The 14636-nt window shown below is 38.9% G+C and overlaps 1 protein-coding gene across 4 annotated transcripts in view; it reads right to left on the bottom strand.

Moving 5' to 3' along the window:
* Positions 1 to 1951: 1951 nt before the first annotated feature.
* eif4g1a (eukaryotic translation initiation factor 4 gamma, 1a) overlaps positions 1952 to 14636 on the bottom strand; it is a 36304-nt gene continuing 23619 nt past the window's right edge. For all 4 annotated transcript variants that reach the window (XM_079613950.1, XM_079613952.1, XM_079613949.1 and 1 more), the window contains 21 exons: positions 14526 to 14611; positions 14218 to 14404; positions 13455 to 13588; positions 13234 to 13371; positions 12741 to 13145; positions 11569 to 11715; positions 11256 to 11492; positions 9873 to 9977; positions 9453 to 9740; positions 9191 to 9308; positions 7005 to 7116; positions 6620 to 6900; positions 6385 to 6509; positions 6008 to 6180; positions 5459 to 5584; positions 5283 to 5364; positions 5081 to 5179; positions 4704 to 4838; positions 4492 to 4573; positions 4238 to 4378; positions 1952 to 3373 (listed from right to left, as the gene is read on the bottom strand). In XM_079613950.1, the coding sequence (XP_079470076.1) occupies positions 3192 to 3373; positions 4238 to 4378; positions 4492 to 4573; positions 4704 to 4838; positions 5081 to 5179; positions 5283 to 5364; positions 5459 to 5584; positions 6008 to 6180; positions 6385 to 6509; positions 6620 to 6900; positions 7005 to 7116; positions 9191 to 9308; positions 9453 to 9740; positions 9873 to 9977; positions 11256 to 11492; positions 11569 to 11715; positions 12741 to 13145; positions 13234 to 13371; positions 13455 to 13588; positions 14218 to 14404; positions 14526 to 14611 (3383 nt within the window). In that variant the 3' untranslated portion in view covers positions 1952 to 3191. The remainder of the gene's footprint in view (positions 3374 to 4237; positions 4379 to 4491; positions 4574 to 4703; positions 4839 to 5080; positions 5180 to 5282; positions 5365 to 5458; positions 5585 to 6007; positions 6181 to 6384; positions 6510 to 6619; positions 6901 to 7004; positions 7117 to 9190; positions 9309 to 9452; positions 9741 to 9872; positions 9978 to 11255; positions 11493 to 11568; positions 11716 to 12740; positions 13146 to 13233; positions 13372 to 13454; positions 13589 to 14217; positions 14405 to 14525; positions 14612 to 14636) is intronic.

The raw sequence follows: 14636 nt of genomic DNA on the forward strand, positions 1-14636 counted from the left end.
TATATGGCTTCCTAAACCACATTCTGAATAAATGGTTGCCTTTATATCGAGCATATTATTGACCAGTACATGGATTTGTTGTCTCGGACAATGATACATCAATTTAGCTGTGCTGTAAGGGCATACAAATCTCAACATTTCAAGGTTGAGAAGCTACGACCACAATGTGTTGCTCCTTTTAGCACAGTTGGAGGAAGAGAAAATCTTTAATTCAGCAGCAGTCAGAAGCCACGACTGCAGCTGTGCATGTGATACATGGAAAAAGTGTAATAAGCGAGTCTTGTCTCAAGGGTAGGCTGTGGTTTAAAATAACTTGTTAGAGGAGCTGTACCTTCTGTGGCAGGTTGTCTCTACTGACAATTTGTCTTTAAGCACAAGTTGAAATATTAATCAAAAAAGGAAAAAAAATTATATATATACTATACATATATTATTTTTTGTAGTAATATTTTAAGTTGTGTGTGTGAAAAATTGTGTGTGTGTGTGTGTATAGCAACAATACTGGGTGTGTGGGATTTAAACAATGCTCCATTGGTACTAAGGGCCCCAAAGTTTGCCAAGAAAATATCCACCACACCATTACACCACAACCACCGTTGATACAAGGCAGGATGAATCCATGCTTTCATGCCGTTTACATCAAATTGTGTCCCTACCATCCAAATGTTGCAGCAGAAATCGAGTCGTTAGACCAGGCAACATTTTTCCAATCTTTGGGCCAATTCTGGTGAATTGTAGCCTCAGTTCCATTCTTAGCTGACAGGAGCAGCACCCAGTGTCTTCTGCTGCCCTAGCCCATCTTCAAGTTTCGACGTCTTGTGTGTTCACCTTGGTTGTAACGAGTGGCTATTTGAGTTACTGTTGCCTTCCTACCAGATTAAACCAGTCCGGCCATTCTCCTCTAACACCAAGGCATTTTCACCCACAGAACTGCCGCTTACTGGAGCTTTTCTCTTTTACCAACAATTTCTAGAAATTCTTATACATGAAAATCCCAGTATACCCGCAGTTTCTGAAATACTCAGATCAGCCCGTATGGCACCAACAACCATACCTCATTCAAGGTCACTTAAATCACCATTCTGATGCTCAGTTTGAACTTCAAGTGGTTTCAACCATGTCTACATACCAAAATGAGTTGCTACCATGCAATTTGCTGCATATCTATATATATATATATATACAAACATATATATACAATACTGTAAGTGACTAATAAAATCTGTCTCAGAGTATGGATTCTAATCATCTACAAACAACTTTTGCTTTCTCTATTAGCTAATATGCATATTTTTGGCTATATATTATGCTATAAAGAAGTTTTGTAAATAGTTGACAATTTAGTTAGCTTGTTGCCTTAATTTTTTGCACAGTAAATTTTTTGCACCGTAAATAGCTAATCATAAAATAAATTTAGCATGGGAAATGCTACTATAGAAATAAAATAAACCAGCCCTACTTTAAGCGCGTTTCCTAAAACTGTCTGATAGATTTCTTTAAATCTTAATTTAAGAGCACCTTTTCAAAAGGCACTAATTTCATGAAATGACACATAACATTAGCAGCATAGACCTAGCACCAGACCAGCAGCCACAGTACATGGTGAGGGGCAGAGCTTACAGTTAATCGTGAAAACGACTCCGTTAATAAAAGAACGATCACGCTGAAAACATTAACTGCATAAGCTCCTCCCCTCACTTCAACCCTGACTGCTGGTTTGAAACTGCGGTTCTGCAGCTGGATGCCTCTAGCCCTCTAACCTTCATTTGAACAAATTCTGTTAAGCACACCTCCTCGCACAAAGGCTCGTTACAGAATGAAAGCACCAAAGTTGCATTTTTCCAAATGGGAACCAAACCAAAAATACCACACATTGCATTAAAAAAAAGTAACAAAAGCAAACAAACACTACTTCACCCAGATTCCACTTCCCTCAAACACACTCTACTAAGCAACTTGATAATCTTTTATTATTTGCAATGTTTCATCTCTCCAACGTTTCCAGTTTGATGTGAAAGCATTTAATTCCTTAAATAATAAAGAGAGCAAAAAAATATTTACACATTTTTTTCAATAAAACTAATCAATGGATCATTGTAAGCACCTCTTACCATCTGGAAGAAAACAAATCTTAAATACAGGGAAAAAGCCATTGTTTTTGGAAAAAATAAATGGCATTACATCGGATTTTTAAACTTTTAATTTCTGGAAAAAAAACAAAACAAAAAAAAAACATTTCCATGTGTATGTACAGAACGCTCCTGAAATGTATTTCCACTTTGCAAGTAGAAAAGGCTTTAGGATCATTACTGTCATTTCATCAAGTTGATTTTTCTATATGCTTCAAGTTTTAATGATTCTCTTAAAATTCCACTGCAGGCTTGCTTAAGTAGGGCTTCCATGAAAGACCCCATCAGTTCTTCAAGAGAGGTAAGACGCAAAAGTGTGGGGTAGGAAGCAGGACATGGATGGCTTAATAGGAAGCATGTTGGACCCCCCTCCTCATCCAGCAGCACAAAGGTCAAAAAGGTCAAAGTCCATCCAAGACCATCATCCTGAAATTCAACAGGTCCACCCCTTACTAAAGGATACAGGAAGCAAAAAAGGGCGAAATACAAACGCTACGCAAATTTCATCCGTCACTTAGAGAATTCAAATACTAAGCTCATATACCTTTTTCTTTGCAGATTTAAAAACATGACTCCTCTCGCACACACGAAAGAAAAACTTCTGTAAGAGCTCCGTGTTTGATCTGAAATTACAAACCTAAAGGACATGATCGCCATCAAGCCCTCTATACAATATATGACATCCTGTCTGGTCCGTCATATACCACGTTGCATATAAATCTATATTAACATGTAAGAGCAGCGTTGGTTTGTACTTTTCCCCCCAAGATTTCTCATAAAAAATAAATGACGATGAATTGTTAACACGTTTAAGCAGTCCTGCAGATTTTTTTTTTTTTTTTTTTTTAATTTTATGGTTTTTGGTGGACATCAGCCACAAGAGATATAGAGAGCAAAAGAAATGACTGAGAAATGATTGTAGTTTGTATCTGTCAAGAGCCACCCTGAACAGATAAGATTGGCTTCATGAGGACCAAGTTCAACTTTGTTGTCAGATATCCTCCTCCTCAGTCCCTGGCAGCGGTTTCTCTCCAGTGCTACCTGGGCTAGCAAAGTTCAGGATTAGCTGTTGTCAGATTCGGACTCAGCCTCCCGTAACCAAGTGAAGAAGGCAGTGACTGACTTCAGGGCCACACCCTTTCCCAGCTGCTCCGCCGGGTCTTTGCTGGACTCCCATTTGTAGAAAGCATCCTCTTTGATCACGTCCTCGTCGTACAGCGCGTCGAAAAACATGCGCAGTAAATCTGGGTAAAAAAAAGAAAAGAAAAGACAACGCTAGTCAACTACACTTAACAGGAGTTTAAAAAGCCAGCAGGAGCAAGAAAAAAGCACTAACATTTTAAAAGTCACTAAGATAAAGAAATTGACATTCAGCAAGAATTCATTAAATCAGTGGTCGCAAACCTGTCGATCGCAGTATTTAGTTTAATTTTGGATGATCTCTATTTCAGACATGCACACAAATTGCATTGCAATCGTTTCCCGAAATGTAATTTGTGTGAAAATATTATGACGTCTGTATCGGAATTGGCCAATGTGCTAAAAAAAATAACATAAAAAATAATAACTATAGGTAAAGTAAATGTAGGTAAATATCAAGAAAAGTTTGGTGACCACTGCATTAAATTTATCAAAAGTGACTGTAAATACATTTAAATTCATTTCTATTTTAAATGAAAGCTGATCTTTACAACTGTTAAAAAAAAAGACTAAAAATAAAGTTTAAACAAAATAATAAGCAATTGTTTCTTCAGCACAAATTCAGCATATTAGAATGATTTCTGAAGAATCATGTGACCCTAATGTTGAAAATTCAGCTTTGCAAAATCACATTTGAAAAATATATTATATTTTAAAAAAAAAACATTTTAAATAGTTATATTTCACAATATTACTGGTTTTATTGTATTCTTGATCATGTAAAAGCAGCCTTAAAATAAATCTTACTGACCCCTAACTTTTGAAAAGCAGTGTATATCCAAAAAAGGGTAAATAAATAAATTACTTGTATTGTTAATCTATTGTAAATATAACAACAAATCAAAATCAATCAAATCATTAAAGCTGAATACCCCAGAAAAATAAAAAGGAAAAAAAACACCACTCACTGGCCGGCTGCTCCATCTGCACCATGAGAGCCTGAAGAGCGTAGAGTGCCTGCAGCTCCTTCGTTTCATCAGAGAGGTACTTGTGCAGAAGCTTGGCCCTTTGGGTAATCTGCTCCCCATCCACCTTGTAGGGGTTCTCACCTACAACAGTTCATTTATGCACACAATTAACATCAGATCTGAAATTTCACTGGCCTGTACTTGAAGTCAAACTAAAGTGAGGGAAGTGGATTGCATTTGATGGATTCACTCACATATGATGGCAGACTGACACACAGACGTCATCAGGGCCCGCAAAAACTGATTGGAGCTCATCTTCTGCTCATCCAGGTTGGCCTTTAAAGGAGAGAAACACCAGTCAGTACATTTCCCATGCGGATAATCTTACACCCATAATGCAGATCGCTGCAATACCTTAAAGTCTGATTAAAGGGCCTTGAACCACAGCCAAAGCACACAAGCTCACCTCGACCCAGTCATAGATCCTCTGGTTGTTGGCTTTTTCCTGTAACAACCTGTCCAAATGTTTACCCATCTCCTCAGCAGTCAGTTCATTCTTACTGGGCTTCTCAGACTCCTCACCCAGAGTAAACTCCATTTTCTGCAAATATGACATTTTAGTAACCATTAGGCTCATGAAGACATCCATCATACAGATATGGTGTGTGGGGGTACATAAGCAAGCATTTACAATATATAAAAATATTACTGCAAGAAAAATTAAACCAAGATTAGGAAAAATAAATTTCTAGCAAACATGTGCAGTAAAGATGTTTGACCACAACAACAGCTACCACCATTATTATTCATTTTTTTACTTTTAGTATGTTTAGCTTTCAGTACCTGCTCGGTAACAAACTTATTGACATCCTCATCTTCAAGTAGAAAGTCTTTCCAGCTGAGTCCCGCCTCAAACCACATCGCTCCAGCTTTTTTGTGGCTCTGAGAATAGTTCAGAGAAGAAGAAAAAAATCTAATAAATTCTGAAACTGCATTGTATGCAAGAATCGTATTCGTAAAGCATTTGCCACAGCATGATACTCACCAGTCCTTTGCAGAGAAGGTTAAGTATGTCAACAAGCAAGACTGCTGCTTTGCCAATAGGCAGAAGAGGTTTGGACACTTCCCTGTGGATGGTATGATTTAAAAAGGTCAGATGGTGTGTACATGCTTTAATGGTTTATAGTCGTTGCATACATGCATCGGATTCAAGTGCCTAACCTGAAGAGCTGACCCATGGGGATGCCACCCTCTTGCAACATGGGTGTGATGATCTCAGCCAAGTAGAGCCAAATGTGAGGAATGTCAATCGCCATATCATCTGCCATCTCCAGAATGTCCTGAAGTCTACCATGGGGAAAATTAGACATTCAAATCATGAGTGCAGTCGCATTGAAATATTTTTTGTAAAAATCATGAAGCCTCAAGCAAACCAAAATAAGTATTTTTATACATTTAGATTAATTTTTTTATTTGGTTATAGTCATTTTTATACTTAAGACAAAAGCTCAATTACTACAGCTGAAACTGAAATGAAAAGAAAGCTGAAAATGTACAAATTCAAAATATAAAGTTCTATAATAGTATATAAATCTTAAAATAATGGTTTCGAGTTTTGGTAGACCTGGAAACATTAGCTGTTAAATTGTTTATTTAAACTGCTCTAATGTAGCAGGTTTTCTTTAGTTTAAAGAAAAATGATTTTTGCTGTTGTCATCATGACATCATGGAACCTTATTGTTCAGAATAATGAACTGGGTTTGAACTTACCCCTTGTAGTACTGCTCAGGAAGTAGTATTGCAGCACTAACAAGCTTCTGAAACAGCAGGCCAACATGCTCTCTAGCGATGGTGCTGCGCTCCAGTGTGGACTCCACACCGTTCCGTACAAACACGAAGAGCAGAGAGGCGCTGTTCAGCTCCAGTACACACTGCACTGCCTCCTACAGACAGTAATGAGAATAACATCAGGAAAACAGGCCAGGATACATTTACAGGTTTAAATTGATAAACTAAAAAAAAAAAATTTGCTAAAGATGACGCATTTCAGATTTGTATGCAATGGCTCCTCAGTTCCTCATTCCCATCAGTGTAGACCAGAAACAGACACTTTCACTTTAGGATAAAGTGCATCTGGATTTACATACCTTCAGGTCATTGATGTGGAGATACTCTTCAATGATGGCTTTGGACTTCTTGTCCAGCTCTTCCTCACTCAGGGCAGGTTTGGCTGGAGCAGGAGGTGGTGGAGCAGGAGCTGACATTGGCTTCACTAGGAAACCCAAGCAGGTAAAGAGGCCATCAATTTATGAATCACCAACTCAAACATTTGTATTGCTGGAGCAGCTCAAGACAGTTCTTCACAGGCTGGTTGACTCTCACCTGCGTCTTTGCTTCTATCGCGCTCACGACTGCCTCGGTCGCGGTTCTCGGTCATGCTGGAGACGCGGCGTACAGAATCCGGTGGTCCGCGGCTGTCGCCTCTGCGCTCTTCATTTTCACGGCTGAAGCTGCGTTTGGTGATGGCCTGACGGGGTCTGTCTAGGCCTCGGTCCCGGTCTTCCCGCCTATCAAATCGGTCAAAGCGATCTCTGTCTCTGTCATTGCGTTCTCGGTCACGGTCACTGCGATCTCTGTCGCTACGGTCCCTACTAGAACTGTTTCTACATAGGAGATGGGCATTAAAAAAAAACATATTAGATTCCCATGCAACACTGAAGTTAACACTCATTTGTCACACACAAAAAAATGCTCTTCAAAACTGTACCTTTGAGGCACTCTACGATCAGACTCAAGTGAGGATGAGGATGATGAAGCTTGCCCAGACTGCTGCAATGCAGAGAAGCGGTTGAGTGTGCTAGTGGCAGGTCTCCCCTGGTCTGCATCATAAAAAAGGGACAGCATTAGAGTTGCATTTACAATGAAACGGACAACTAGATTTTTATATTTTCTGAAGAAAATGAGTGATGCCCATGCGAAAGTTAGGTTTGTGGGGTTGACAACTAGCTCAAGTAAAAAGAGACGACCAAGTCTCCAAGACATTCTGGTTTCTAGATGAAGCGCATGCCCCTTTGTAAAGCAGTGCTTGTAATTAAAGCAAAGCTTCTCAAACTTCCAAGAGGGCCTTAAAATGGTTTACAATATGCCAAAACAAACATTTAAATAAGCCAACACAACCTTAATAAAAGGGGGTAAAAGAAAATATTTTCTTATTTTAATGTCACAAGATTTTAGTTATCACTCATGTCTACTGCCTTGGTATGCAGCACCAATCAAAACCAACAACCCATCTATGATTAGGGATGTCCCGATACCACTTTTTCACTTCCGATACCGGAGCTTTGGCTATTTGCCGATACCAATCCGATATTTTTATTTTATTCTTGAACTAATACTACTAATAATTATAAAATATAATGGAAGCACTTTGCTCAATTAAATTGCTCAATTAAAAATATGTCACTCAAATGGAGAACAAATACTTCAGTAGTATTTAGTCCACAATAACAGTTGTTTATGAAAGACTACCACCCTTTATTCAAACACAACAAAAAATTAAAATACAGGTACTTCAGCACTTAAAGCTACCAACAGGTTTAAAGTAAAAAATTTAAACATCAGCATTGTAAACAAATAAATACAAAACTATCCCTCACAATGCAGCTATGTGCAAATCACAGTAATAACAAAAAGGCACTGAAAGACAAATAAATATGCATAACATTCCAAATAAATAACATAACATTGACAAACGGTTCTGATTAATTCGGTGTGGGGGAAGAGATAAAAGCCCGCCCACATTGACATGATTGGTTGGTTCCTTACACGCGCTTCATGAGGCACACGCACACTAGCGCACACGCAAGGTCTCTCGCTCCCTCTCTCTGCCGTGCGCACACTACGCATGCTCACTCGCTCTAGATTTCGGGAGATTTTAACTAATTTGAGGGCATCAGGGAGCCGCTATCATTATGCGGGAGACTCCCGGAACTTCCGGGAGACTTGGGATGTCTGAAATACTTCCACATCGCTGACATGGCTATTCTGTAAGTTAGTTAACTCTCATACTCAAGCAACTATAATTGGCTACTACTGTTATCACGTGACAGGCTGCAATGCAAACTGGATGTTGCAGCAAGGGAAATGCTAATATTCAAGGTTTAAGCTAGATTTTCCCACGGTTTGTGATGGATGGGGGTATCAGATCATATTTTTTTTCTCCTCTCCGATCTAGTGTCCGATCTATACCTATGACGTGGATCGGAACATCCCCATTTATGATATGAATAAAGAGCTGATATTCTGCAGTATGACATCTGGGAAAAGGATAACTTTAGCCTGATAGCACTAAAAGCATATGTCCCACCATCCCTGCAAATCGCCGTCCAAAGCCACGCCTCCTGAAAGCATGAACGTGCACAGCCAAGACCAGAGACAACGTTACTGCAATACATGTCATTCACCAGTGAGAACTTTACAGTACATCGAGTAACACTACTACAATACCAAACGAAAACGAATTCTTAAAAACGGATTTAGATGCAGCAAGTTTTTGGTTTGTTTATCTAGCAAAACTTGTCGGTGCGTAATAATATTTCTTGCATTCCAGGAGTTCCACGATGAGAGTCTGCTTGTTGTTGCTGCCTGCCATTCTCGCTCTGTCTGCACAGCGTATGTGAACGCGCTGATGACTTATGTCTGCGTGAACAGCCTGCGCAGTGGTATGCAAACACACATTGACCGACAAGGGGACACATGATATAGGACCGTTCGGACCGAACGCAACGATTGAACGAACATTCTATGGTCCTACGCCTTCCACAGACGACAAACATATATAAAAATTAATTTAGACTGCTTAGAGTGATTGTATAGATTTTTTTTTGATATGTTCATATCCTGATAGCAGAGAATCACCTACGGCACCTTTAAATAAGACTGGGCAAAACTCACCTTGATCTCCAGCCGCCTTGGGTCCTGTGCCTCCAGTGCCTCCACTGCTCCCTTTGCCCCAGCTACCCCATGAGCCCTTTCCTCCTGGGGCCAACAGCTGGTTACTGAAATCACCAGGCTAAAAACAGAAAAGACAGGACAAATGACACATCAAATCAAACAACTGAAAATATGATGCCATGAAGAAACATCACTTTCAACAGCTAAATTAATCTGATGTTATCAAAATTGAAAAAAAAAAAAAAAAAAGTCAAAGATTCACCTTAGTAATTTTACTGAGGCGGCTGGTGTCAATCGGTCTGTTCTTAGTGGAAATAGGCACTATGTTCCAGCCCTCATCCTGGGTCTGGCTACCGCGGCCCCCAGAGGAGTGCTGCCCACCAGAGGAGTGCTGCCCACTACGACCCCCTCGACCCTGACTAGAGTCTTTCTTAGAAAGCAGCTGTTGTTGGACTTTGATTTGCTCTCTGTGTTCTTCCAACTCAGCCTCTTTGTGGATCTGATCAATGGTCTTGGGACCAAGATCTCCTCTCCTGGGCACCCAGTTGTTCTGTGACAGACCATATGCACAGTTAAAAGAGTGAGGAAATAAAAGCGCAAGAAAAAACAAAAATACGTTTTTAATGTAATTAAAGTTGCCACATGAAACGAAAATGATTTGCTAAACTAAGTATGATGTTACCTTTCGGAGGTCTAATACATCCTGTAGCATGAAGCGGATTCTAGAAGAGGTCTTCTTTTCTTTAATGATCTTTTCCATCTGGTGGAAGTACTGATCCATACGAGGCTGCACACAAAAGACCAACAATATATAATGACTAAAGTAAACAAGTGAAGACTGTCAAAAGTTAAACGCTACACAATAGTACATTATTAATTTAAGAAAGTGCACTTAGTATTGCTATATAGACGGATTTTCATCCGTCATTACTCTAAAACCCAACCTTCAAGGATTTGTGTACGCGCTCAAACAGCAACTAGACAAGCATCGTGTGCATGTCTAAACCACCAAATACACTCCAAGCTGGTCATTTTGACTGTTTTTAAGTGAATACTCACAAAAATATCTGTGCTTTGGTCTTTGCCTGTCTCAAATGGGCGCAAGTAGTTGGGAGAAAATGTGTAATAATTAGATCCGCATTCGATCTTAAAGGTGCTGTCTGTAAGAATGACTAAATAGGTACTGCAGTCCAAATTCAAAATATCAGAGAACATTGTTCCCCCCCAACTGGCATCCCGGGGTGTCGAAATACTATTGGGTGAACTGGCAGTGGGCGAGATCACACAGACCAAAACAAAAACAGACCAACACTGAACGTGTAAAAATACAATAAAAAAATAAGTCAAATAACTGACTATAGAAGTGTCTTTCAGAGAAATGAGTATGTGAACTCGGCATGTTTTCATTGTTATGCTTTAGAGTAAAAAAAGTTACATACAGCACCTTTAAAGAGGCAGCAGTCTAATTGCCAATTACTCTATTCTTGAATTAATAACTTTAGCTTAAAAATGATTTACTTAGTGTTTACTTGTATTTAATAATGCTTGAAATTTATATTAGTTAGGCAAGTTGTGCTTGAAATTTATATTAGTTAGGCAAGTTGTTTTTTCGATTATATTTTTAAAACCTAGGCAAACGTTCCTTACGCAAGTGTTCTTTAACCTGTTGATTTGTTCATGATATTCAGCTACAATTAAATATTTTGCAATAAGACTAAATGGGAATGATATCTAAGATATATATTTTTTTTACCTTATTGGAATCAAAATTAGGAATCGATAAGAATCGGATTTGATTAGCAGAATCGAAATAGTTAAAATTAGAATGATTTCCAACCCTATATTTCACATTTCAGATTATAAAGCAAAGTTAATTATGTTCTTAATTTAACAAAAGTAACTGATAATACCGTTAAAGTATAGGATCGATAAGCAGTATCGGTTAGAGTAGTGATACCGCTAAAACCTTATGAAGCTCATAACTCAACTCCTCAGAGTTCTGATGAATATTTGATTCTGATTGGTCAAATCGCAGCATTTTTCAAAAGTACAAACTGTGCAGTACCTTGGCCTTCTCAAAGTCTAAGTCTTTGCCAATGGTGGACAGCAGCCGGCAAAGGCACTCCAAGCTCTCCTCATCATGGTTCTTCAAGAGCTTGACAATGCAGTCGTGCATGATGGGCTCTGTCAGCATTTTCAGTTTGAACAGCTCTCCGATGAACTTGATGTTTCCGAGCGACCGTCTACGTGCCTTGTCCTTGGCATCCACCAGCTCCTCATTCAGGCGCTGACGCTCCTCTTCCTATGAAAAAAAAAAAAAATGTTTTAATTTTAACAGAACTATTTGATACACCTAGTTAAATGTGGCGAGACGTCACCTCAGTGGAAGCATCCAGCTCTTTCTGTTTCTGCTCAAAGATCTCGTCATCATCCTTGTCCTTTTCAAACTCTTTTTGACAGCGATTGAGCAGTAGTTTACGGAAATTCACAGTGACTCCCGGTTTGTCCGAAGTGGGCACTTTAAGCTGGAAAACAGAATTCAAAATACACTTAGATATTTCAATAATAATTTCCTTTTCTTGCTCAGAAACATTTCAGAAACTTCTCTTAAAGAGTAATCATGTCATCAGTTACTCAAATATGGCTTAAACGTGCTTGCTTAATGCACAAGAACCAATGATTTATTGTTATTATCATTATTGTTTACCTTATTTGATGTGCTAAATGTGTTGATATTCAAGATGTCTCAAAAGACTTGGATTAAACCACTTGATTTACATGAATTTCTTTTAAGATGTCTATGACCTTTATTAAAAACATTGTCATTTATGTTTCGAAGATGAACAAAAGGTCTTATGGGTTTGGAACTAGGGCTGTAACTAACGTTTATTTTGATGATCGATTAGTCTATTCATCTATTGATTATTAATTGTCAGTCGATTAATCCTGTTAACCTACAAAACTAAAAAAATAAAAGTAACTTGTCATTAATCTTTCAACGGTTTATTCAAACATTTTCTCATAAAACACTTGCTTTACAAAAAAAATACTAACATGACAAAATAAAGTGCCAAAATAAAGGCACCTGTCAGTAATACGAATGATAATGATGGCTGATGGGTTTAACGAGAATGCAGTTGAGTCCAGAAAATTTTCAGATGTCAGATGGGTAATAAAATGCGGGGAAAAACTAAACGGCGTATGAACGCAACCGTATTAAACTGCGGTGCCATACTAGCCATTAGCATCTGCTTTAGGTTCCTGTTTTTTGTGAAACATGACGGGTGATTAGGGATGAATAAAAAGTGACATGACGGCGTATTCCATGCAAATCGACATTTTCAGCTAGTCATTCCAGCCCTATTTGGAACAACAAGAAATGTAAAAATTCTCAGTGAACTACCAGTTTAAGTCCATCCACATCTGCCACTGCAGAAATTATAAATCTATGAAACTTGTTAAATTACTGACAAACACAGTAAAGAGATCCTCAGTTCCTCAATACCATTAGAGAATTTCAGTGGCCCAGACTAAAGCAAACATTACTCACCCCCATAAGGCAGCGGCACATGTTGGCATAAGCTACAGAGAAGTTGGGTTCGGAGATGGCTTTCTCGAAGATGAGGTCAATGACTCCCTTGAGCCTCTCTTCTGTGTCTATGCTGAGCTCCGTCACCTGCTTCATCAGTTGCTGGAACATCTGTGGCGTGAGCTTGTTAAGGACACTGCGCACGCGGCGGAACAACTCCTTTGTTTTTCCGGCCTCTGTGTCATCTTCCTCCTCTTCTGCTCCACGGCTTCGGACTTGCTTCTTCACCGAAGGCGTCCAAGCGTTCTCAGCCTGGTTGAGTTCCACATTGTCTTTAAGAGACAAACTGGTAATGATCTTGAGGTTGCGATTGATTTGGTCTTTGCCTCGACCCGGCTGAGGGCGGCGTGCAGATTGAGAAGAGTGCTTAAAAAAATAAAAGACGGATCTGAACATACAGCCACATTACTTATAACTGACTTTTGAAACATAAGAATAAAGAAAGTCAACTGACCGGTCCACGCCCCCCTCCTCCTCCTCCTCCTCCTCCACCGGATGACGGCCTACCCAAGTTAGCATATGAAGGTGTGAAATCAGGCCCAGTGTTCATCAGACTCCTGGGATCCAATTGCCGTAAGGGGGTTTTATTAGCCTGTTGTGGAAACAGCAATGAGCAAGAGGGTGTTAAAATTATCAGCAAGACATAACTCAGGTTAAATCTGTTAGATTATTCACCTTGTCCAAGACAACATCACTGATGTGCGGCAACCCCTCTGGCTTGTTCATGCTTGCACTAATGAACTGGAAGCCAAGCAGGAACTCTCGATCATATTGTTTCTTCTCTTCTGGGTTGATGGGCTTCCATTGCTCTGTAAGAGAGACAATGAAAATACAAAAATAAAGCAGCAACCCGATAAGTCCATTTTAGCAAATCAGCGTGCAGTATTCAGGTCAAGTGACAAGGCTGTTAGTCACTACTGTTGGGAGTTATCTGCTTTGGCTATACACATTGTATATACACACATATACAAACATACTTTCAAGAACTTTAATTTTGTAAGTAACCTGATTTTTATTTTTTAGCTATTAATCAACAACCCAACTGCAGTTTGATTGATATTACTTGGAATGCACAATAAATTAAAAAACATGATTATGAAAATTAATAAAAAGGGAGTTATCCATTTTGCAAATTAACTCTTCATACATGCATATAAAATTCCTATTTTATAAATTAAAACAATGGTTAGGTCTAGCATTTATAACTGGATTCACTACATGTAACTTAAGGACAGATTCATCCAATTCCATTCGATTTCTTTTTGGAAATCTGCAAACTCCGTGTGGGTTTTATTCGATTGAGCATAAAACTTTTCAAAAAAAAAAAAAAAAAAAAGTGTGCATACAGTAAAATGTCCTCTAAATGAAATTACTCATCCTATTTTACAGATTACAGCAATGTGTATGTTCTTAAATTAGACTCAATCTGACTTCTAACCTTCTTTATATTGATACTTCGGTTCCACAGGTTTAGATGCATCAGGTTCAATATTTTCGGTGTCAAGCTTGTCCTCCTTTTCCTCCCATGTTTCTTCCGGGTCTTCAACTGGTGGGGAAGGGGTTGGCGCAGGGGAGGGTTCTTTCGGAGCAACCTCTGGCTCAGGAGCAGGTTTTTCCTCCTCTGGCTGAAATCAGTCATGAGGATTCATAAATGCACATGTGTACTCTTCACAAGTCACAGAATACACCAAAAGGTCTAACTGTTGAAAAGCGAAAATGTGTCTTACTATTATAATTACTACAAACCTCTTTGAAGGCATCTAGGACATCTCCAAAACCTTTGTTATTCAGATCCTTGATCTTCTTTTTCTTCTTTGGCACTAGTGTTGCAGCTAAGAAGAAGAAGAGAGAAAGTAA

This window comes from Phoxinus phoxinus (genome assembly GCF_949152265.1).
Source record: "Phoxinus phoxinus genome assembly, chromosome: 5".
NCBI classification, from domain to species: domain Eukaryota; kingdom Metazoa; phylum Chordata; class Actinopteri; order Cypriniformes; family Leuciscidae; genus Phoxinus; species Phoxinus phoxinus.